Source organism: Eublepharis macularius, chromosome 17, assembly GCF_028583425.1.
Source record: "Eublepharis macularius isolate TG4126 chromosome 17, MPM_Emac_v1.0, whole genome shotgun sequence".
NCBI lineage: Eukaryota > Metazoa > Chordata > Lepidosauria > Squamata > Eublepharidae > Eublepharis > Eublepharis macularius.
In genome coordinates, this window is record NC_072806.1 from 18686585 (window position 1) to 18711553 (window position 24969).

The 24969-nt window shown below is 48.4% G+C and overlaps 2 protein-coding genes across 2 annotated transcripts; one reads left to right on the forward strand and one right to left on the reverse strand.

Annotated features, from left to right (window-relative positions):
- The first annotated feature begins 148 nt into the window (after nucleotides 1-148).
- Nucleotides 149-15498, forward strand: LOC129344497 (nuclear envelope pore membrane protein POM 121-like). Its single transcript, XM_055001186.1, has 13 exons — nucleotides 149-481; nucleotides 2970-3179; nucleotides 4420-4581; nucleotides 5639-5719; nucleotides 5831-6002; nucleotides 6241-6353; nucleotides 7118-7188; nucleotides 7693-7817; nucleotides 8165-8267; nucleotides 8423-8596; nucleotides 10026-11771; nucleotides 12382-12501; nucleotides 12862-15498. Exons 1-13 carry the CDS (start codon nucleotides 444-446, stop codon nucleotides 12954-12956), a joined length of 3210 nt encoding a protein of 1069 aa, XP_054857161.1. The 5' UTR covers nucleotides 149-443; the 3' UTR covers nucleotides 12957-15498.
- Nucleotides 15499-16228: 730 nt separating this feature from the next.
- On the reverse strand, nucleotides 16229-23649 carry NSUN5 (NOP2/Sun RNA methyltransferase 5). Its single transcript, XM_055001187.1, has 10 exons — nucleotides 23444-23649; nucleotides 21061-21183; nucleotides 20342-20510; nucleotides 19894-20002; nucleotides 19462-19600; nucleotides 18556-18671; nucleotides 17931-18109; nucleotides 16881-17085; nucleotides 16608-16760; nucleotides 16229-16469 (listed from the first exon to the last, which is right to left on the reverse strand). Exons 1-10 carry the CDS (start codon nucleotides 23576-23578, stop codon nucleotides 16373-16375), a joined length of 1425 nt encoding a protein of 474 aa, XP_054857162.1. The 5' UTR covers nucleotides 23579-23649; the 3' UTR covers nucleotides 16229-16372.
- Nucleotides 23650-24969: the final 1320 nt, after the last annotated feature.

Sequence of the window (24969 nt, forward strand, 5' to 3'; positions counted from 1 at the left end):
CAGGGGAAGGGGCCGCGCGCGCGGAGCGGCGGCCGCGGCGGGGGGGAGGGGGCCTGGGTGTCGGCGGCGTCGCGTCAGGCCGGGCCTGGATGTCTCGGGGCGGGTCGGCGCCCGGCTGGGGCTGGTGGCCTCCGTCGCGGCGACGGCCGCAACAGCAGCATGCCAGGCGGCGGCGGGCGGCGGCGGAAGGGGACGGCGCTGACGGGGGTCGAGCCTGGGCGCTGCCGGCGGCGGCGGGCCTGCTGGTGGCCGCGTCGCTCTCCTTGCTGGTGCTCCTGCTGGGCCTCTCCGGGGCGGCGCTGTCCGTGGCAGCGGCGGCGGGCGGGGCCTGGGCTGCGGCGGCGGCGGCCGGGAAAAGCAGAAAGTCGCCGCCGTTTGCGCGGCCCGCCCCCACCGAAGCCTCCCGCTTCAAGGCCGGCGCCTTGGCAAACGGCGGCCCTGCTATGAGCTGCAGCCCGGCGGACCGGAGGCGGCTCTGCGGGTAAGGCGCTCTGCACATGCTCGGGGAAGGCCTGGCTGCGAGGGGCCTGTCAGTGGGGAGCGCTGTAGGGAGACGTGCGAGTGGGCAGGGCTAGGTGTGCACCTCTCATTGAAGGGGAGGGCGCTGCCATGGAAGTGAAAACACTTTATATATGCTCAGATGTTCTTCTTCCCATCTTCGTAATTGTGTACAATATCTGTGGTCTGCTGGCGGAGAGTGCCCTCAAGTCATAGTTGACTTATGGCGACCCCTAGTTGGGGTTTTCAAGGCAAGAGACGGACAGAGGTGGTTTGCCGTGACCGTTGGAGGTCTCCCCTCCAATTACTAACCCAGACGGGGCTAATAAGAGAGCTTGTGGTGGTGGTTAGTTTATAGAACCTATTCAAATCCCTGGTGGCCAAGAAATTTAGGAAGCTGTTTTAACTTTTCAGCCTAGCGCATTTCATAGGATTTTTGTGAGAATAAAATGGAGGAGGTCTTGATTATTTTCATTGCCTTGTTGTTCCATTCTTCCCCCATCCCTAGTAATCATGATTTCCATAGGTGCTCTGATGTCATTAATCCCCATCTACTGCATCTTCTTGTGACGTTGTGGAGGCCTAGTCTTCTGATATGAGCAAGTTGCATTCTCAGTGATCCCATTTCAGCCCTAGATGGGGTGCAATTGAAAAAGGTTTTTCTTCCTGTTGTGGTTATTGCAGAGATGCCAGGTCCAGGGAATGAAAAGTGCCCACAGGGCATTCTGTTCTCCTTTGGTCCTAAACACAACAGGAAATTGCTTTACGATAAAATCCCTGATGCCTTGAAGGAGCCCTTGAAGCTGACATGTCAGGATTAGTGGAAAGGAAATGAGTGTTGTCCTGTTGCAACTCTCCTGTAAGCCAGCTGCAGAACTTTTGCTGGTGATGGACTCAAGCAATGTCTTCACCAAGTTAAGTTTACAGCAAAATCATGCAAGGCTTCTGTGATGGAAGTAACACTCTTTGCCATAGGTTGATGGGGAGAAATAAAGGAGCCCAGTAATCAATAAACCTTGGCCCCTTGAACATCTTCCCTTATTTACTAACTCTAGATGTTTGTTTTTGCGCTTTTGTTCTTGGATCTTTCTTCCAGGAGCTCAGAGTACTGTATGCAGGGGGTACTGTATGTGAGACTCTCAACAATTCTGTGTGGCTGGTTGGGTTGAGAGATTGTGGGTTGAACCCTGTTGAAAAGATCACTGCATGCAAGGGGAGCTATTCCCCCCTCTTACAGCAGCCGTCTAACACCCACCCACCCTTGTCATCCTGGGAGGTTTTTTCATCCCTAAAGAGGAGCACTTCAAGGGGGCAATTCTGGCTGTTTTGGGAGCAAGGAGATAGGGAAGCTGTGCTTTCTTGTCTGTAATTTAGATGGGATTCAACACAGTGACTTGTCCAGGGCCATCCTTGAGTGCAAACCCAGCTCTAGCCCTTAAGTTGTACGTTTCAATTGGTGTAATGACCACAGCATGCTGAGTGTTTTGCCAGCACTCTGACAACATGGGTGAGGGTCTGCCATAGAAGCCATGTTGGGGTGTCCTTTCAAGGTAAAATGGGTTAAGCAATAGAGCTGTGCTCTCTCCCCATGCTGGGTTGCCTGGTGCCCAGGCTTTTGAGTTCTAGTGACAGGTGAAATGTTTTCTTTTTTTATCAGGCTTCTCCTGGGTAGTGATGATGTCTTTGACACCAGTTTGTTGACTGTTTACCTTATTTGAGGGTACCCTGGTATTGTCAATATTGTAATTGTATTTTCCTTTTGTGCCTGGTTTGTTGTTTGGGTTGAGTGAACCATGCAAGATGTTTTATGACATTAATAGTTTTGATATGGTGGATTTTATCTCATTCTGAATTCTGTTCATATTTTGTGCATCTTCTTTACTTATCTGCAGCCTTGGTTGACAAGCGTGCATGAAATCCTTGAGATGCATTCTGCTTCCTTGAGGAATGTCTGTAGTGAAGCATTTGCATGGTTTGCACCCTCAGGACCTGGAAAGACCATGGAGAGCATCTTTTGATTACCTTGTGGTGTTGACATTTTTATCCCATCCTTGCTCCATGGACTCTGGGTGGGGCATAAATTGTTTCCCCTCCTTTGTTCTATCCTCACAACCCTCTTGTAAGTTGTCTAGGCTGAGGTGGTGACTGGCCCAAGATTTACCTGCTGAGTTTCAGAGCCAAGTGAAGATTTGAACCTGCATCTTCTCAATCCCAGTCCAACATTCTAAAAACTGTTTTGCACTGGCTGTTGCCTTGGCTATCTGTTGTAATCATATAGTTCTTCTGGAAAGTCGAGAACATGGTTGCAAAAAAAGCCCCCTTTAACGGTTAGGATGGTGATTAGACTGCTCTATAGGAGATGCCGTCTACAGCCTTTCAGTCTGAAAATTTAGCAGGAAACCTCTGCTTATTAGTGGTCTCTTCTCTTTCTCTCTCACCTGATTGCATGTTGTGTGTTTTTGTCTCTCCAGAAATCACCTAACACCACCAACTCATTTTGCGCTGCGCCGGCGCTACCCAATCCAGCAGGCCCAGTATGCCACCCTGGGAACTCTGCCTTCCATTTGCTGGGATAGTTATCGGCGCAAAACCAGGTTGACTGCTCACAACTCTGTCATGGTCCAGAGCCCAGTGACTGTGAAGATTGCTCGGCCAGACAGTAATATTGGCCGTTCCCCGATGTGAGTGCTTTTTCTAGATCCCCTTCATGCAGTGCCTGCAGCCAGGGTACAGGATAGCTTTCCAGGGCTTGTTTTAGAGTGAAGCTGAAGCATCCGCTTTTCCTGCATCTGCCTGCTGGATTGGTGGTTGGGTGCATTGAAGCCACCAAAGAGTTTCCTCGAGATAGCAGCAAAAGGGTCACTATGTCTGACGGCCCTGTGTCATCAGTCCAGAATCTGATTAGCCTGTTAGTATGACTGTTTAGACTGTCTCCATGGCTTGTGGCTCTAGAGCTGTGGTACTCCATGACTTGGATAGCGACATTTGCAATTACCATCAAGCAGAAGAGCCATGTGATTACTGTATGTCCTATATGCCACTCTGCCAAATACAATAATATAACTATTATTATTAAATATGTAACGATAACCTTATGTAATAACCAGAATTCCTCCAAGTATGTAGGCTTGTCTGTCCCCACCTTTAATGAACTTTAGGAAGCTCTTATGTATCATAAGTGTAGGGAAGGGCTTCTTTGCTTTCTTGCTCTGTCAACATGAAGTACAGCCCCTCAGATGAGAGAGTGAGATTGTCAAGCTCATGGAGGAAAGCAAACTGGTCATTGAGAAAGGAGAGTAACATCACCTCCACCCTGCTGTGGACAGCTCACTCTTTTTCCCGGGTGGCTGTTTGAGAAGTTGTGCTCTCTTTTCTTTGTGGCCAGCATCCTTTCCTCCTGTTTGCTGCCTAGGTGCTAGGATGAGACTGTGGAGGGTAAGAGAAGGGTGCAGAGGATGAACCCTTCTATCCCTGGCATGCAGACTGCAGCTCAGGGAGGCTTGTTAGCTTACTCATTCTGTAGTGGTTGTTTCATGGTGGGGACCACTAGCTAAGCACAAGCCATATAGGGCACTGGCTTGCTTATTTTCCCTGCATCCTTGGGTGGATGCCACATCGGAGAGCAGTGCCTTGAAGAGCCACAGTTAGCATGTCAAAGAGCCCTTGAGCGAGTATCACTGCTCTAGAGTGACTTTTTAAATCTGCATCAGTGTGTTGCTCTCACAGTGCTTTGTGAGGTCACACACACCAGCCTCAAAGTTGATCTGGCTAGGCTGCCTAGGTTCTGCTACTTTGCCTGTAGACTCTGACTGGGTTGAAGTGGGTGGGAATGAGGGATGGGGATAATTCAGGCCTCGGGGTGCCGTGCCATGGAGGAGGAGAGCTTCCACTGTCTGTCACTACCACATCTTCATCTTTCAGGTTGGAAGAGCTGGCTTCGCCTTTGGCTTTCTCTCCAGTGCCCAACAATACCCTAGACCCATGTGCAAAGGAGACCGTGTTGAATGCTCTTAAAGAGAGCAGGAAGAGGAATGTGGAAGATGATGACAACAGCTTCCAAAGTGGCCAGGAAAACAAGAGACGGTAAGGGGCTGGTGGCGGACCAGCATGGAGGTGCTGGACCCTAGAGTTGCATGTCTACAGGGAAGGTTTTGTTCAGGAATTGAAATCATAAACATTTACTCTCTTCAGTGGTAGGAGAACAGGCCTGTCAAGATTGTACCCACTTTTTGGCTGTACTTTCTGACTGAAGAGCAGCTAGTCTGAGCTTGAGTCTTGGAGCTTGACAAGAGAGATGTAGATGAGACAAGGGAACGTCCCTTTCGCTAGCAGCAAAGTACCTAGGACACTTTATACCATTCTCCCATGTTGCAAACAAGAAACCCTCTGCAAATTATGGCAAAGTCTCTGAAGCGTTTGTCCAGGTCTGGCAGGAGCCCTCGCTAGAGACAGAAGTGTACAGCTTCGGTGGGCGTACCTTCCAAGAGGTCCCACTTTTTCCAACTGTTTGTCACCCAAGGCACTAGTAGATTTATAGCAGCATGCCAAAATTGCAGGCTCTATGCCACCTGCTGTCTCTGGAAGCAGTAAAAAGAAGGGAATATCAGTTCACCGAGTGTGGCATCCTCAGTGGCAAGTGTGTGTTTACCCAAGTGTAGTGCCCGAGAGTTGTGGAGATGGGGGAGACTGTGGTTGGTGTTGCTGATGGGCTGACATGCGAAGCCCCTTCCTTGGTCACTGAAGGAGAGCCTACACCCACATTCCTCAATGGGATCAGGTATACCATAGATCTTTTCCCCCTCTGTGAGTCAAGTAGCTTGAGGTGAGTGTGATTTTTGATGACTGGGAGAGTTAAATGTGTACTTTGCAGCCTCTACTATTCTGATTGAGTTGGCCCTCTATGACTGACTCCAAAGCGTTGGGAAGATCTTAATCACTGGTTTCTCTTGAAATATGTAGTCGGCCCTAAGAAATGATTGACTTTCTGCAACTGAGGGGAATTTTAAATTGAGAATTTTCCATAGCAGCTGGAGAGTGGCATCGGCCTGGCTGCATTTTGTGATCCTCTTTCATTTTTGGGGTCCAGTGCCTTGGCTTTGCTTTGAAGCTTTTAAACGAACGGTTTCTTTTTTTCCTGCAGGCGCCGTGATAGCAGTGGCAGTGGACAGTCTGCATTTGAGCCCCTGGTGGCCAATGGAGCCCCAGCATCTCTGGTACCCAAGTGAGTCCTGAGTCTTCATTGTGTGAGCCCTTTCCTGGGATGCCACTTTGTTGGGCTGGGGGAAGGAATCAAGATTGGTAGTGCACTTGTAATCTTTGACTCCTTCCCTAGGCCTGGTTCCCTGAAGCGGAGCCTCATCTCCCACAGTTTGGATAACTGCTCTTCCAAGAGATCACGTACATCCTCCCTCAGTTCCGTGAACAGCCTTTATGTGGGCGGAATTCCCAGTTCCATCCGCAATGCTATCGCCAGCTCCTACAGCTCTACCCGAGGCCTCTCTCAGGTATGGTGTGTGTATGCAGTACCTTGGTGCTTGGTACTGCATATGAGTTGGTGGAGGCTAGCATCCTTCCAGGCTGGCCCTTTTGAGAATCCTGACAGCCCCCAAATATTTGGCCTTGGAATTTTCAGAGGCCAAAGCATGCTGTCTTTTAACTGGCTTTCGAGGTGGCGCAGAACATTTGATGGGACTAAGTTTTTCTTGCTTCTGATAGCCTCTGTCATGATTTTCCATTCCTCAGCTGTGGAAAAAAAGTGGCCTAAGTAACTCTCCTCTCTCCAGTCCGGCATCCTCCCGTTCGCAGACTCCTGAAAGACCCAACAAGAAAGCAAGGTACCCCGACTCCAGCCTCACGTGAGTGTTGTTTCTCCTTGCTATCCTGACAAGGCATTGGGGTGCCTCTGTGGGCAGAGGCTGTTGAGGGAGCATCACCTCCTGTGTACACTTTGGACTGTGACTTTCCTTTTTGGGTTTCCCTTGGTGCATGCCTACTGCGTTTATCAGCAGAGTTGAACCAAAATAGGTTGTAGGAAATGGTGTCATGTAATTGTCAAGGGAATGAACTGTGATCTGGGAAGTTCATAGTTCAGATCTCGACTCAGCCATAAATGCGCTGGATGACCTTAGGTTAGCCACTGTCCTTTGTGCCCCCCACCCCCCAAGTCTGGTTCGTTTTAGTGCCTGTTTTTAGTGGATTTGCTTTTAATGGTTTTGTTGCAAGCTGCCTTGAGCAGGTCTCTGGAGAGGTAGCATATAAAATTTCTAAATAAAATATTAAAATCTGCAGTTTGAGAGACAATAATACTGGCCTACCATACAGGGCTGTTATAAGGGTATGTGTGGAGATTGTGAGTGAAGTGATTTTTTTTTAAAAAAAACCACCACTTAATATCTCTGTGTTAAGTGTTCTGATAGCATCATTTTTCTGTGTAATACTGTGTTTGGGGGATATAATTATTCTGTAAAAAGACAGGGCTGGCTCTTGTGAAAGGAACATTTTGAGATTATTGCAAGGTGAGTGGTGCATGGCCTCAGACTGAAGCCTGGTATTTGAAGAAGTAGTGAAAGAAGCAAGTCCTGCAGAACTGTCTTTAACTCCCCCCCCCTTGTTGGTGCAGAGAGGCAGAGTCTCACCGATCCAGCACTTCAACACCTGTGAAGGCAAACACAGAAATGCAGGTGGAGATGAGTGAGTATGAGGGGACAAGGCTTGTGCCTAAGGGGCATATTGAACAGGAGCATAAGCAAGACCTTTCTTTGGATGTGGAATTGAATCTGCTGTGAAGATCCTCTTCTGTTTAAAAGTTTTTCTGCCTTACAGGAAGTGGGGGGGCGGGGCGGGCAGACAAATAAATGTGCCTGAAAAACTGCCTGCAAGCTTTTTCAAACTTATTTTTGCATGGCTGTGGTGATGTCACCTGGCACGATTTTGATGTATTTTGGGACTCTCAGACCAAGGTTGCCAGATGATACTCAGCCAATAAAGCTTGCTGGGTGGTCTCAAACCTCTCTCTACAAAGAGACCCACACCAGCCATCTCTCTAATTTTTAGGTGGTTATTACTCCTAGAATTCATGTGTGTTCTTGTCATCTTTGAAAGTTTTAAAAATTTAATAAGTGCTGCAGAAGCTCAAGTCTCTAAGCACTGCTGCATGCATAAACCAGGCTTGCTGACTCTGGCCTCTTTCTGCAGATGCAGAAACGCCTGTGCAGAACAGACGCAGCTCTGTACATTTGCAGTCTTCTTCTGGCAGCGGCGGCAAACGCAAGCGTAAGATCCAGCTACTCTCTGCTCGGCGTGGAGACCATTTCACCTTGGTATGTATCTTCCATCCTTCAGCAACTCTTCCCCATGTCTTGTGATAGAGTCTCAAAGGCCAGGTTCTGGCTGACCTATGGAGGGGGCTGATGATGGGGTGTTAAAGAAGAGTGACTCATGCTGTTTCCAAATCCTTGGTATTCAAGTCCTACTCCTTGCTCCATGTGTGTTGTGGTCAAACAATTGCTGTGGAGTACCTCATTTCCTCCTTTTGCTCGTGTAAATGATCCAAGATTGAACCTTGAGGCATAACAGAGGCCACGCATTTCTTCTGTTCTTGGTGCCTGCTCAGTGGCAGGCTGTAGTGCCCCTTGAGGCAACTACTGAATTTTGTGTTTTTTGGCAGCCGCCTCCACCTCAGCTGGGCTATGCTATTACTTCGGAGGACTTGGATGCAGAAAAAAAGGCAGCCCTGCAGTGGTTCAACAAGGTCTTGGAGGATAAAACTGGTAAGAGAGAGACTCTGTGACTCCAAGAGGCACGGTGGATCTTGTCTTGCTTTGGCCTTGGGGTGACCAATCTGTGTGATCTCTTTGGGGTATTCAGCTGGCTTTGTGACTCTGGAGCCCTGCTTGCTTTTCCAACATGTTTTCCTCCCCAACAGATTCTACCCCAAGTACATCTGCAGAGACTGCCTCCCCACTTAATACGCCGTCGTCCTCGCTGATACTAGCTAAGCCTGCATCTGTGCCATTGGCTGTCATGGCTACAGGGACCAACTCCCTGTTGGAGAGCCTTAAGAAAATGCAAGATGGACAGAGCGGTGCAGTGCAGGCAGGTCAGTCCTGTGGATGGGGGACCAGTACCTTGTTGCTCTTCCTTCAGAAGCTAGTGGAGAGCTCCCTTGACTTGAGCACTGGCTTCCATGTAAACTTCCAGGGCTTTTTTTCAGCTGGAATGCGGTGGAACGGAGTTCTGGAACCTCTTGAAAATGGTCACATGGCTGGTGGCCCCGCCCCCTGATCTCCAGACAGAGGGGAGTTGAGATTGCCCTCTGTGCAATCTCAAACACAAAATCTAAACTCCCCTCTGTCTGGAGATCAGGGGGCGGGGCCACCAGCCATGTGACCATTTTCTCCGAGGGCAACCCACTGAGTTCCACCACCTCTTTTCCCAGAAAAAAAGCCCTGCTTGTATCTATTCTCTTTGTAAACCTTGCTGGAAGCTGCAAGGGAGAGAGCTTTTTCCCATCATGCCACAGTTGAGGCCGGTGAGATGCAGTCTTTGACAGTGAACACTTTAGTCTTTCAGGTGGCATTTGGTATTGTGGGGGGGGGGTTGCTCTCTTAATGTGTATATTTACAGTATGTTATGACAACTGGTTGTGGGTTCCTATGCCAGAAGACAAGTCCGTATTGTATTTATTGGCCAAGGTCTCAAATCTTGTTGGAAATCTGAGATCAGGAAGTGGTTTTCACCACAAAATCATTACAGTGGGGGCTGAAGCAAATTACAGAATGGCTGCCGTTGAGTCCTGGAGCCAGTTGCAAAGTGTTGCAATTTCCTATAATGCAGGCAGTTGCTTTTGAGTAGGTGCTCCCTGCAGACCCAAAGGTGATGCCTCCTGGGTACTGCTGAAGCCCCTCCTGCTCCAATGAGGTGGAAGAAAGACAGAACTGACTGATTTGCAGAAGGTGATTTGAGGATGAAGCAGTAGGGCACCGTGGTGTCTGTGGGTGCCACGTCACTGTGATAGGCCTTGTGGTGACTTGGTGAAGAGCCTTCATTAAGCAATTCCTAGTCATGTTAAAGAGGATCTACAGCATCAGGTGCAACCGACCATTTTGTGGAGATTAAGGGATACTTATGTCATGCAAGAGCATAACACAGAATTCTGGAGCTTCTGCCAAACTTCATAGGGAGCATGTGCTTTAACACATATTCTCCCTCCATAATATTTGCCAATAAGCCACGGAATATTTTGCTTCTGTCATACATACAAATATAGATATTGTCAAGATAGACAAACTGCACTTTTAGCCTTCCTTCTGCCAGGGTGAGTCTTGTCCCCCTTTCGCCCGCACTAATGATTGTGATCTGCATTCTGGATTCACTGATCAAAAAGAAAAGTATGAGACTGTGCTTTCCCACATGGTGATGGATCAGCATGCTTCTGCTGTTGAACGCTGTGTATCTTCATAGATGTCCTGAGCACTGTCATCCCTCATATGGATCCTAAATTTAAGAGCTTTTCTTGTTCCTTTCAGATTCATGTTCTGCTGCACAGACTCCTGAAACAACGGCACCTGCAGTTTCTCTGGATTTGGGCTCCCCTGTATCTATGACCCCATCTGAGGCCAAGCCCTCACTCACGCTAAGCATACCTTCTTCCTTGGCTGCTCCTTCCTCCAGTGCTCCCCAGCCTGCCAGTACTATGAGTAGCTTGGTGTCGACATCTTCCTCTGAATTGGGCCAAACCCCATCAAGACCCTCCTCTGCCCCAAAACCAAGCATCCTCTTTGGAATTCTCACTAGCCCTCCTGCCAGTCAACCCGCTCCAGCAGCAGCAGCAGCAGCAGCATCTTCTGTATCCAACACAGCACCTGTATTCAAACCCATCTTTGGCAACATGACAAAAACTGATAGTCCTGGTTTCTCTGCAGGCAGTGCCTCTGTGGCTGTGGCTGCATCTCCTGGGACTGTGCCCTCCTCTGCATCTCCTTCCGTTACCCCCAGCAGCAGCACATTCAAGCCCATCTTTGGGAATGTACCCCCACCTGCAGCTGCTGCTCCACCTGCCACCACGACACCTTCTTTCTTTGCATTCAAGCACACACCCCAGCCAGCCCCTGGTCTGCCCGCCACTGCCTCAAGCACATCTTCTGGGTTTCCCACTGTCTCTGAGTCTGTTGTGACTATGGCAATGTCATCCTCAGCCACAACAAGCTCAACAACTGTCTCCATGAACACACCAGTGTTCAGCTTCGGCCTTGGCGTGCCAACTTCAGCCCCTGCACCCAGCACCACAACAGCTGTCACTGCCCCGTCATCCCAGTCCTTCCTGTTTGGGGTCCCCTCCAGTGGTGCTGTGGCCTCCAATGCAACCGCAACCCCCCTTTTCCAGTTTGGGAAACTGGCTACCGCTGCTGGCCCCAGCAACACCTTGGCGAGCTCTGCCTTCAGCCAGGCATCCGCCAGCACAGCAGAGTCTGGTCCCAGCAGCGCCACCACAGCAGCCATGGGCTTCAGCATCTTTAGCAGTGGCGGCAGCACTGCCGCCACCACTCAGGCCCCTTCTGCGGCACCACCTTCGACACAGCCTCCTCTGACATTTGGGTCCGGCCCTTCTGCTTTCAGTGGGGCCTTTGGCACTGCTTCAAAACCACCCCCTCCATACACGGGGGATGCCAGCCAGCTGACTTTTGAACCTACTGTCCCCGATGGGCAGCAGCAGCAGCAGCAGCAGCTCACCACCAAGCCAACAGCCAGCCCAGTGAGCTTCGGAACACCTTTCAACTTCTCTGGCTCAGTTGCTCAGCCTGCAGCGCAGCCAGCATTTGGCAGCACCACACAGACGACCTTCGGCGGGACTGGGCCTCTAACATCCTTTGGCTCCAAAAGCACCACTCAGCCAGCATTTGGAGCCACAACATCCATCTTCTCCTTTGGGACAGCCACCACATCAGCCATGTCAGGTTTTGGATCCAACACCCAGACGACAAACAGTGGCACGGGGGGTTCAGTGTTCGGTAGCTCCACTGTATCTCCTTTCACATTTGGGGCATCTAACCCACCAACAGCAGCAGGCAGTACCTTTGGCATTGGCACTTCAGCTGCTGCAGGATCCAGCACCCCTATGGTGGGCTTCAGCTTTGGTGGGCAGAGTGGGACTGTGGGTGCAGCGACACCCTTTGCCTCTTCCTTGGCACAAAACCCACTGGGTGCCCAGAACCAGAGTGCTCCCTTTGCTTTCAGTATCCCTGGTACTCCGGAGAGCAAGCCAGCATTTGGAGGTGAGGCTTCTTTTGGACAGCTAGATCTCTTTGGCAAGGGGCGGGGGAGCACGGAATGTAACACAACGGAGTGCTGACCTCATTGTAACTGTTTAATAAGGTGTATTGCCTTCATTGTGGAAGTGAGCCTTTTTTAAAAGTCAGTTCTGCATCCAGAGTTCCTACTAGTAAAATATTGAGAATGTGTGTGCACAGATGCACATGCTGCTTACTATGACTTTCTGCTTTCAAAACTTAGCGTTTCACTTTCCTGCACTGCAGAGTACACTCAACCCTGTTTTAGTGCTTTGCTTTGGCATGGGGCTGGCCAGAGGGGTATGGGTTAAGTTTGAACAGATGGACACTGCAGTGTCGTTTCTAGGATGTTTGATGGCCGTTTCCACTGTCTTTGTCCTATGGGCCTTGATTTGAAGAGAGATGCCACAAAAGAGGGGTGAAGGGTATGTAGCTGAGAAACTAATGCCCCCAGACCTAGCTATATGAAGGAGAGAGCAAAGACCCCGATAGCTTACCTGTTCCCATGATAGAGGTCAAGTCTCCAGTTCTTCACTCTTTCCATCCTCATCGCTTCTTCAGTGCTCCCCTAATCTAACCATGGTTTGTGTTCTAGGAACTCCTACCCCCACTTTTGGGCAGAGTTCACCTGCACCAGGAGGGACTACTGGAGGCAGTAACCTTCCTTTTGGAACCCCCATTACCCCAGCCTTTGGAGGAGCAGGGCCTACATTTGGTAAGAGTCTGGGGGTTTGAACATCATTGAGGGTTTTTTAGCGCTTAAACTGGAGGGATTTTTTTTCTTCATTAGGCAGTTTTATGAGCAAGCTTTCTTGTCCCCCCCCCCCCCCCCACCAAGGAGCTTGAAAGGGAAGAGTGGAGTCAAAAACTGGGGGAGAGGGCGATGACTATGAAATTACACAGACCACATCACCCTTAAATTTAGTGTCTTTTGCACCCTTGTGAATTGTGGGGCAAATCTGAAGCTGCTGTATGTAAACAGCAGTGTGGGGATGGGCGGGCAGAGGGGGGTATCTTCTGCCCAGCTCCTTGAGAAAAGGCTGAAGAGGACCTTGCTTCTTTTCTTTACTTCCAGGGCCTCCAACACCTGCATTCTCCATTGGGGCAGGATCCAAAACGATGAGCCGTCAACGTTTGCAGGCACGACGGCAGCATCCCCGTAAAAAGTAGCCAGGAGCTTCTTCTTGCTTGGACTTCCGCTTCTGGCTTTACCTGTTCAGAGGCCTGCGCCGGGCATACAAATCAAGGGAGGTGTGTTCTGGCATCTGTCCTAAGGGAGGCTGGCCTGACAGTCTTGTTCTGTGAAATCGACAGGAAATTACTTTGGATTGCAGCAGTTTTTTTACCCCCCTCAAGCAGGACAGGGAAACCAAGCCCTTTTTACTTGAACAATCCATGGCTGAGTCTGGATGGAATTTTGTACCTATCGGCTCTCTTCCCTCCCTCATGTAAACAGCCTCCCATGGGTCTGTCTTCCCCAAGTCCTTGCCTTCTCTGACCTCAGCCTGACACCCATGTTTGGCTGCCAAATGAGGGTGGTGTGTAGAAGTGGCTGCTGGCCACATGCATGTTCCCAGTTGCAATCCAGCTCTTTTTCCATCTCTCCCTCTTCCCTCTTCTTCTTCCCTCCCCGTATTTTAAAATTCCTTACATGGTGTGCCCTGATCCTGTCACACACCAGATCTCAGAAGCCTTTCCCTAGGACGCTGTCAGGCACCTCCAGTCGCAACTCCTCTCCAAAGTAAACCCTCTCCAGTTTGTGGGTTGTCTTCTCCACCACAACCTAGGCAAGGAGGGGAAAGCCCATGCTGTTGAGGTGTTGTGGTTTCACAGGAGCCCTTGGTCGAAACACTAATCACGGTTAACGGGGGCTACAAGACTGATCAGACGTCCCAGCGAACTGAAAATATGAATTTGCCAGAGTGAGGGGGCACAGAGGGGAGGCCCCCCCCCTCCTCTGCACCGCTTGTGTGAGTCAGTGGCAGAGAGATGCTGCTGCTCCATTGAAGTACCCTATTCTTTTCTCTCCCCCCTCCCTTTCCCAAATCGTCTGTGTTTGTTCACGGTATGTTTGTGCTCTAATTCTTTTTTTTTAATTTGCTCTGTGAATCGAGTTTGGAGGAAGAACTGAATTGTATGTATGGCGGCATGTTGATAATGCCGGACTTGCTGTAAACATTTTTGGGGGTTGCCTGTCTCCAGCGGAGACGAACCCCACCTAATTGGGTGTGGACGGTAGCATCACTGTGTGACTATGAGCGTTGAATGAACCTGACCGCGAAGCATTGTGCTGTTTGGAAGGCTGGCAGCGGGAGGGGTGGGGCCGTCTCCCCAACTGCTCAGCAGTTCTGGAGCCCTGCTAGGAGGTCTGAGGCCTTGTTCCCATCCACTGGGAGGAGCAAAGGTTCTGGCTTGGAAGGGATTTTCCCAGCACCCCAGTGGAAGAGAGATCATTGCAAAAGATTTATCCAGCTCTTCCCGGTGGCGTTCTTCCTGCATTTACAGGCGTTATATAAGAGCAACTCAGCAAGTGGTATTTCTCCTTCCCAGGAAAGGGATCGGTATGAGAACTCCCGTGCTTGTCACCTGCTCCCTGGTCTAGAAGTTCAAATCCAGCTGCCAGCTCTTTTTACTACATTGGAGACAACAGTGTGAATGTGTGTGTGCGCCTGCCTAAGTCTAAATTAAAAAAAATATTTAAACATTTTTTAACAAAATAAAACTTTATTTTTATATTTAAGCTAAATTGCCTTCGAATTCCTTCAAGCTTGGTTCATAGAGGTGTGAAAGTACAAAGCTGTTTGTTAGGAATTGGCCTGCACAGTTGTGAGGGGGAGGGGGCAGCAACAGTCACGGGCCAGGCCTCTGTCCTCATCTGATAGCTTCAGGAGGGCCCAGGCCTGCTCCTTTGCCTGCTGCTGCCTCCTCACATGGGCCAGTGTTTCATATGTTTTTGTGTTTAGAATGTGGATGTGGCTAAGTTTTTTTAAAAAAATGCTTCGAGAGCTCTTGCACGTTTAGATGGTGTTTTGGGGGGGGGGTGTTCTGTTTGGGCCAACAAGCATCTCTTGGAGTACAGAGGAGAGAAACCTGACAGGCTGCTGGATGCATCTTAAGGGGGTGTGCGTGGTGTGCAAAGGAGCTGGCCCTGTTGTGAGGCACACAAACAGCTGTTGTGAGGCACCAACGTGTTGACCTTCAGGGATACCAAAGCAGTGTCTCACCCTAGGAACAGTGCTTCTTCAAGGATCTCAGTTCCATGGCTGAGGTTTTGTTTTTACCCAGGGCTAGCCCCTAGTGTATCTGCATACCATCCCTACTGTGGTATGTGTGTGTTTTGGGGGGTAGGTACAGCTTATCTCACAGTGGAGATAATTTGACTTCAAGTATCTCCCCCAGTCTGACAGAGGAGACGAAATTCTCTTTGCTCTCTTGCCCTGTGCTGCCTTGGGAGTGACTAGCAGTTAACCTGCCCAGGGAAGCAGGCAGCTCTTCTCAAGGCTGTGTCTGGTTGCCTGTGCAGAGCATCCTGTTGCTGGGAGATGCTGTGTGAGTGGGATGCAGTATGTGAATATGGGAAGAATGGGTTTGACCTTTTTTTAAAAATGTTGCAATGAATACTTGGATCATTCCTGTTGAGGGTTTTAGTGTGAATGTGCAATTTCCCCCCCTTGCTTATGTTGATTTAAAATAAAAAAACAAAACTGCTTGAGCCATAGTCTCTCACTTTCTATTTTGGTCACCACCAACCTGTTCCTCTAGGGTTGTTGCTTGTCAATTTGGTATAGTAGTAGTAGTAGCAGTAGTTTAGGCTAGGGTTGAAGGATGTTCCAGAGCAGTCCATTCCTCTTATACAGAGGCCTTTCTTTTGTTCAGGTTGCCTACTGGAGCCATTCCCATCTGACTCATCAGTTGGAGTGATTCCGTGGGATCAACCAAGTTGAGCAGCAACTACCACTAAGATGCTTTTTTAAAAAAAAATGGAATTAGGAGTTTGCAAATGCAAAAACTTTAGCTATATATCTATCTAAGGTTCTGGAAAATTCTCGTTTTTCTCATTGGCGTTAAGGTTAAACCTCCACTGCAGGCCTTTTCCTTTATGATCTGAAACAGAATGGGTTTTCCAGTGCAAAATATGTGGTAGGCAAGTAAAAATGATGGCCACTTGTGACTTCAGATTGTTCCCAGGAAGTTCAGGCTGTGTGCTTGGCTCTGCCTTGTTTCCTCTCAGAGAACAACAACATCCTCTGTTTGTACCAATCATCTTCACTGAGTCTTATCCCCCAATACAAAGGTAGTGGGTGGTCATGTAGCAGGGGTAACTGCCAGCATCCCTTCTAGGATAAAGTTATATCTGAACTCTACCTGGACATCCTTTGGTGACCACAGTGCGAGTACAGCTGCAGATGGTCCTGAGAAGGAACATACGGCCACAATTTGACTGCCCATTTGACAGTAAAGAGTCTTTATTTTGTCTCAAACTACAAAACGTCCACTGTCTCGGCACACCACTGCTGCAATTCTCACAAGCAGTCAGGGTTTCATCCGCCTGTGGAAGCTTCTTGTGCATAAATTCCACCGTTCGTTCACAAAGCACTTCTTGCCTGTTTCATCCTTTTTTTGGGAACGGGACAAGCGTCTCCTCCTGTACTGTTTTCCGTCTCGGGGAGTTCAGCTGTAGAGCTGGAAATGAAATAACCACAGGAGTTGAAAAGATGTAGCTTTCTCTGGCTTGCTAGTCAGAGCTGTTGCTTGAAGCCCAACAGTTTTAAGCCATTCGAATTAAGCTTTGGGGCCTTCCGACACACCCTTTCCACTCACCTTTCTTCAGAGGCCCCTGCGCGCCTCCTCTCCAGGACCGCAACGAAGAACCCGTCTGTCAGAGTTTCTTTGGGGGATGCGCGGAGACAGCACTTGGCCTCAGCAAAGGCGCCCACGCCACGATGCAACCAAGAGGGCAGGATTTTCACCAGCCTGTTAGAGGAACAGAAGAGCAGGCCTTGCTTAAGTGGCACGTCCCCTCTCTCTGATCAGTGGGAGACTTGCCCCGTGTTTAGCTCAGAGCACACCCTCTTTACTGCTGCCTCCCACTACCTGAAGTCTTTTCCCTGCTGCTGCAGCACATCCTGCACTACATCCTCACTCTCTTCTTGGTGCACTGAGCATGTGGAATAAACCAGGCGTTGGAGGGAAGGGAAGTTCAAGGCATGTGCCAGCATCTTTCTCTGAAATCCAGCCAGTGCTTGTAGCCGCTCTGGGAGCGGGGCATTCTCCTCCACTGGAAGCCGGTTGGTCATTCCTAAGGGCAGGAAAAAAGCAGTGCTCAGTCATGGGGCAGGGTGTGAGAATTGGTACCCCAATCCTGCTAACTGGCAAACTGCCCCGTTGTACTACCAGCTATTGGCAACCACATTGATTTGTTTCAGTTGCCGGGGATACTAGCAGTTCACTCCCACAGGAGAGAACTGATATTTTGTAACGCCCTAAGAAGCCTCTAACTAGGTAGCTTTGTTCATCCGTCATAGTGAAAATGAACAGGAACCTCGTGACACCTGAGATTAACAAGATTTTCTTCCAATTTGAGTTTTCATGGACTAGATTCTGGATTTGAAGGCTGAGGAGTCTTACTAAGTGTTCACACAATAATAGATGTGGATTTCCCTGGTGTTAGCAAACTAGGGAGACTATGAATTACTACTGTTCATATATTTTCAGTACTTTCTTCTCTAGTGTTCAGCTTACATAGAAAGGGGCTTTCCCCCTACTGGAGCAATTATAAATCGATTTTAAAAAAAATCTTAGTCCTGCTTCCACATTTGGATGGGAGAAACTAATCAGGAGGGTGTCTTTTAACTCCAAGAAAAAGGAACTCTTACCGTGAGCCTAATACTTCATTCCGCCCAACCCATCACCACCTTTTCTTCGGCAAGGTGGTACAAAAAATAGTCTTGTACCAAAGAGTTCCAACCTCTGTGTAGTATTTCAACTGTGTTTGTAACCTCAATCACCTAAAGAACAGCTAAGAGAGAATACTGCCTCACTGGACTTTTGATCTTTTCTCCAATTTGCTTAAATACTGTAATAATAAATGCTGTAAGGCCCTGCAAAAGAAGTCCCTCCTCTGCACCCGTCTCCTCCATTCACCTGAGCCACTGCATGAGGGGTCCAGAAGGATGTATTTCACTTGACTGTACTTGGAGTCACGAGGGTCTGTAGCTAAGAAATCTTGATGCGCCAGCTGGTAGCAGGTGGCCCCAGCTCGCATCAACATCGTGCTCATGGTAGCTAGGCGCTTGGCATCTAAGTCGAAGGCAAAGATCCGGCTGCATTTCAAGACAATGGAAACAGGTGTGAAGGCTCACAGCAGCAGACACTGTTGCCACAAAGGTGGGAAAGCATAGCATCTCCATAAAGAACAGGAAGCAGCAGAGCAAAAGAGCATTTCTTTATGAGGGCCTGGGCTTCTGCATGGTATTCCCAAAAGGACAGATCTACTTTTAATCATCTGCATGCCAGCGTTCTTGGCAGTGGACCAAAATTTTGGCCTGCTCTCCAGCTGCTGGAAAAGAAGCCAGATCATGGGGGGAAGGGGGGGATTATGTTCTAGCACACCACTCTTCCCTTGACTATGCAGGTAAGCTTCAGGAACCTAGATCGGTGACAGCAAACTCCTCAAGACCCTGGAGTCTCTCTTCACCAGGATACACAGAAGCCATTGTCCTAACGAGCTGTTCCCCTCCCATTCCCGGATCCCTGTTCATGCTCTCACCCCTTGTTCTTCAGGATAGCAGCCAGATGGCTGGTCTTGTTACCAGGTGCAGCGCATGCATCAATCACATGGGACCCTGGTGGGGGGTTGAGGAGAAAAGCGGGGAGGCAGCTGGCCTGGAAAAGAGAGGAGATATGAACATCCTGAACCCCCCTCTTCCAACCAGACCCTGTGGGCCTTGGTACCAAGATGTAGAGAGTGAAAGACTGACATAGCTGGGCTATTGCAACTCACTGCCACCCTCTGAAAAGTCTTACAGCACTCAGAAGCTGAGGTCTGGCTTTTTGCAGAGCACAACCTTATGGTGGCATACAAAGGATTTCAATATACTAGGGTATGCTTGAATTCTTTACTGGGAGATGTGGCCACAAGGTGAGAAATCTCTGTTCTTATTAATATACTAGAAGGAGAAGGGAAAACTCCAGAATCTTTTCTGCAAACCAAACTATATTGCTCTTAGTGAAGAGCACAACACTTAAAAAAACAACAACACAGACATGTTACTAAGACAAGTGCCACAGAGTCTCTGCACAGACAGCCCTTCCCATAATTGTTTAACAATCATGCCATATTCTCAGGGCAAGCCTAGCCTTTGCCAATTATTCTGTACTGAAGAATACTAGTAGTTGGAGCAATAGAGCAACTACTCCCCTGCCCCTCCTATGCTCGCACCAAGCTCCACAGACCACCAGGGCGCTGTAAAAAAGACTGTCAGTCCCCAGCAAAAAACAACGCAGGCCTGAAGCAACTCCAGTTGGAAGGTACCAAAAAGATAAGCCAGGCAACACAGCGGCTGACTGCTTAATTAGAAATTGCTGAAATGTGTTCCACATATCCTTGTCACTCCTCTGAGAACCCTGCCATGGTGCAATGTTTTGTTTTACCTCTGCCCCCAGCCACACTCACCTTGTCTTGCAAGATAATATGCCCAGCTACATAGAGCTGGTTGTCATGGAAGTCTGTCTGCGGAGGAAAGATCAGCAGCTCAGGAATGTGGGGGTCCAGGAAGAATTTCTTTCCTGACAAGGAGCTCACTTCCTCCATGCTAAAGAGAAATAAGACAGGCACTGAGGTCTGCATGGTCCTAAAGCCCAGAAACCTTTGGATGTTATGTCTTCAGAGCAAACTGCCTAGAAGCCACTTCACAAAGCTGGAAAGCCACAGCAGAGGGAGTCTGCCCCACAAGCTAAACTAGTCTTTTTTTAAAAAAAAAAACTTTCCAGAGCCAGCTACTTAATGGAAATCATGCCTAAGACCAGGAGGGTGGGTGGGCTACACTAACTGGAAGGGCCTTGGCATCCCTAGGAGTGAGCAGGAGCCAGGACAAGCCAAACTAACCTGCCAGCCTTGCCCTGATATGAGTAGTGCTGTCGTTTGAAGTAATCCACAACATCATCTAGGTGCGTTTTTAGCGTGTTCACCCGGACATAGCGTGGCACCCGCGGGGCTGGAAATGCAAGAACGAGGAAGTTCCAAAATAAAGGTCACTCATAAAGCCTTTCCCCCTGAATCCCATCCTGACAGGACAAATACATTATCCTGAGTAATCCAGACATGCATCACACCCAGACTTCAAGCAACCTATCTGGTTGCTTCTAACCCCATCTCACCTTGGAACACATTTCCCTGGACGATAGATACAACTCGCAAATTTTCTCATTACAGAAACTTGAGAACAAGCTTTTAATTAGTGGCCAGACTTTGGTTTACGGTTTTTAAATTGCAGCCTTAGAAAACCACTATTGTTAAATACACCACAAGCCTTCACATGTGCACGCACACATACCATCCTCAGCTCCCAGAGGTGGCAGCAGGTCTTCGTTGCGGCTCACTTTCTTCTGGACTTTCAAGCGAGCAAGCTCAGCCTGTAGCCGTGCGCGGTGCTTCAGCACCAAGGCCTTCCCACGCCCACCACCGCACATTCCCTTGCCAAAGAGCAAGTCATACACCAGCACCTGCAGAGGAAAAGGCAGCTTCGTAAGTCAGCCTCTAAGCTACACAAGGAGACAACTGGCAGTGGGCTAAAAAAGATGCACCCTACGTTTGCACTGACACTAGAGGAATTTCATTAGAACTATGTTCTGTTTTATACATTTTATTTTACTGGATCTTTAGCATCCTTGTTCCCAAAGGCTCACTGCAACGTTGGCCAGGAAAAAGTTTTTTTAAAAAACTGAGTAGCTTAAAGCAGTAACCTGAAGAATCTTTTACATAAACTTCTTGAAAACTTCAGTTTATGGAAGTGCAGTGTTCCAGACAGACTTCCAGAAAAACGGATAGCCCAAACTGGATATCAACACTGAGTGTGTCCTGATGTGGTTTCTTGTTGATCAAAGGTGAGTGATCAACTTCACTTCCTAAATTCAAAGAAGGTGTAGTAGTACAAAAGGAAGGAGTTCATTTTGACAGGGATGGGAATTAAGGGGCTCCAGAGATCCTCAGGGGGAAGAGGGGGAATCTATTGAGTTGTGAATAAGGATGGAGGAAAGGGAGATTCCCGTTCACCTTAGCCAGCTGGGGTTGCAGCTTCTTTTCGATGCGGAGCAAACCAGCAGCACCCAAGATAGAGTCCAACACATCAGAATAGCGCAGGGTCTCTGACACAAGAGCGAACAGCAGCCGAGGGTTCTGGAAAAGGTAAAGTTGGGTACTGCCTAAATAAGGGAGATTTAGCCCTACCCAAACCGCTCCTGGACTGAAGCCATCCATCACTAAACCAGGGCCAAGCTTGCTTGTATCCCTTCAATCAGTACTGGAAACAAGTCAGAAACGACACTGCGTTCTCAAGGGGGAAAGGGACGGACCAGCTGTCCATGATACAGGTAACACCAACCCACCTTAGGCCTACCTGTCAAACTTTGGCTAACAAGCTAGGAGTGGCTGGCAGGGTAACATCAGAAACCAATAGAAAAGAGCAAGCATCCAGTAGCACCTATAAGACTAACAAAATTTGTGACAGGGTGTGAGCTTTCGTGAGTCGCGGCTCACTTCTTCAGATATCTACCTACCTACCACAAATTTTGTTAGTCTTAAAGGTGCTACTGGACTCTTGCTCTTTTCTACTGCTACAGACAAACACAGCTACCCATCTTGATCTATCTCCTTCAGAAACCAATGTTCCTCTTTAGGTATTTATTCATATTCCTTTGTTATTGCTCTCCACTGAGAGTGGTTTACAAAGTATGTTATTATCCCCACAACAACAAACACCCTGTGAGGTGGGTAAGGCTGAGAGAGCTCCTAGAAGCTGTGACTGACCTGAAGCTGGCTTCAAGTGGAGGAATGGGAAATAAACCCCAGTTCTCCAGATTAGAGTTCCACGCTCTTAACCACTACACCAAACTGGCTCTTCCTTTGTTATTGCTCTCCACCTTTGGCTGCTTCTTATATTGTTTGAAATACAGACCTCACTTTCTTTGTGGGGAGGGAATTCTCTTTCTACTCAGGGTATCTCTGTTTACTTCCTTATGTGACTCTCATTCATCTTGCTCTTCAAACACACATACGGGTTCAATGGCCGTGTAGTGGTTAGATTGTCGGATTAGACTGAAAAGAGAGTGTTCACATCCCTGGTATGGAGCTTAGTGGATGGCCTTAAGCACTCACAATTTACTAGGCCAATCTACACCACAGGATTGTTTTGAGGGGTGGGTGGGAAGAACCACACAGGTCCCCTGGAAGATAAATATGACATAGTGGTTAAGTGGTCGGGCTGCAAATCAGCATTCTGCTGTTTTGAATCCCACTACTGCCATGAGCTCAGCAACTGGCCTTAGGTAAGCCACTCCTCTCAGCCCCAGCTGTATTGCAAGGATAATAATACCTGACTTTGTTCACTGTTTGGAGTAGGACACTAACCTGTCTATAAGAATGGTATATAAATGCAGATATTATTATGTAGAAAAAAGTCTTATGGGGAGTAGGAACATTTGCTTCAGAGTAAGTACAGGAGCACAATCTTGTAGTACAAGCCTGAGCATATCTACTTGGAAGGGTTCATGACTGAGTTCAATTGGAGTAACCGCCAAGGAAATAAGTTTGTACAATGGCACCCTTCAACGGCTACTCTTCCAGCATTGTATATGCCATCAAGTGTCAGCAATGCCCTTCAGCATTTTATTTTGGACAAACAGGTCAGTCCCTTTGCAAAAGAATAACTAGACATAACTCATATCAGAAATCACAACACTCAAAAACCAGTGGGAGAACATTTCAGTCTGCCAGGACATTCCACGGATGACCTAAGAGTAGCAGTTCTAAAGCACAGAAACTTCAAAGGAAAAATACATGAAATTGAGCTTATTTGCACATTCGGAACAATGGAGAGGACTTCCCAGGGCTTAATAGGGACACTGGATTCTTCTCTCACTATAGATGCTGTTTTTTCTGCTTATAATAATCATCATAACATTTGGTTTACATACCTCCCTTCAGAATGACTTAACACCAACTGAGAGTGGTTTACAAAGTATGTTATTATCCCCACAACAACAAACACCCTGTGAGGTGGGTAAGGCTGAGAGAGCTCCTAGAAGCTGTGACTGACCTGAAGCTGGCTTCAAGTGGAGGAATGGGAAATAAACCCCAGTTCTCCAGATTAGAGTTCCACGCTCTTAACCACTACACCAAACTGGCTCTTTCACACCCTAACTATCAAGCTTTTTTACAGTAATTTTTTTTATCCCTTACACCTTTTTGTAAATAGCCCTCTCACCTTCTGGCTCGATAAAACCTTACATCCTTCTACTTCTCAATGTATCTGACGAAGGGAGTTTTGACTCTGGAAAGCTCCTACCCTGGAAATCTAATTGGCCTTTAAGGTGCTCCTGGACCCGAATCTTACTGTTCAGTTTCACACGTTAATTTTTGCAAAAGCATGCATACGTGCCTGGAAGCTGCTTCCGTACACAAGGGTCTTCAGAGAACCCTCCCCGCTTTCCAGCCCGGCCAAAACGGCGGCGGCCGCCCCGTAAAGCCCGAGCCCGCTTCGTCCTCTGCCACTGCCCCGCCTGCGCTCCGCCATCGGTGCCCCAAGCAGCCGCTCGAGAAAACTTAAACTGCAGCAGAGGCACGCGTCAAACACCGGAAAAGGACGCTGGAAGGCTTCAAAAAAGATGGTGCGCGTGCGCTACTTCCCCGACGACTATTGGTTGTTTTCCGAGGTAGAAGCTGTGCATGTGCCCAAAGATTCTTTTTTTAAAAAACCTTTCCGGCGGTGTGGCAAAGATTGCGCGTGCGTACACAGAACGTGAAGCCGGAAAGGACGGGAGAGCGTTGCGCATGCGTAGTTACTTGGTGACTGTTCCTCGGCGGGGCGACGGAAGGGAGGCTGACCAAGCGATTGTGGGCAGGACTTAAATCCCCGCGGTTGCGATTGTGGGAGAGAGCGTGACCGTCAAACGTCTTTAAGTTGCCAACCTCCAGGTGGTGACTGAAGATCTCCCGGAATTATAACTTATCTCCAGACCATGGATAATACGTCCCCCTAGAGAAAATAGCTGCTTTGGAGGGTGGACTGTATGGCATTATACGCCACTGAGGTCCCTTCTCTCTCCAAATACTGCCCTCTCTGGGCTCCACCCCCAAAATCTCCAGGAATTTTCCAACCTGGAGCTGACAACGTTACCAGGGTTCATACACAGGGAGAGGGGTAATTTTATGGCATTTATGTATAAAATGTATTTATGCATAAAATGTATAAATGTATAAAATGCATGTGGAAGGTGACATTAAAGTAACGTGGCATGTATATTTAAATGTACAGTAAAAGTAACAGCTGTTTGGCATGCCCTATTTACACTTAAAACCTACAGTGTAAAGGGCAGCTGTGTGACATTTATATTGAAAACCTATAGTATACAGCTTTGTGAGAATGTCCATACTTTTTTTTTTAACACGACCTCCACTGATATCTCTCTACTGGCTGATTTTAGCTGCCGGATACCTTGGCTATTTCAGACTATTGTAAGCAATGTTGGTTACCCAAAGCATTTGACTGACTTCTGGGATGCAATGGGAGCACCCAGTTGCCCCATAGAGTAGACAGCAGCAGCTCAGCCCCATGGACAGGCAAACAGACAAAGCTCAGGGCTTTCAAGTAGGGTTGCCAACCTCCAGATGGGGCCTGGCGATCTCCTGGAATTACAAGTGGTCACCAGACAATAGAGATCAATTCCCTTAGAGAGAATGGCTGCTTTGTATGGCAAATTGCTGAGGACTGTATGGCATTATACTTTCAAAGTCCTTTCAGGCATTGCCTGACCTGGAGTTGGCAACCTTACTTTTATCTGTGGTTTTCACAACGGTTCCCTGAATCAGAGGAAGCCTTTGCAGCCCCTGTACAAGTCAAATTGAAGCCTGAAAGTACCCCAGCGAGGATAAAGCACTACCCGCTGTCTCTAGAAGCCCAGACTG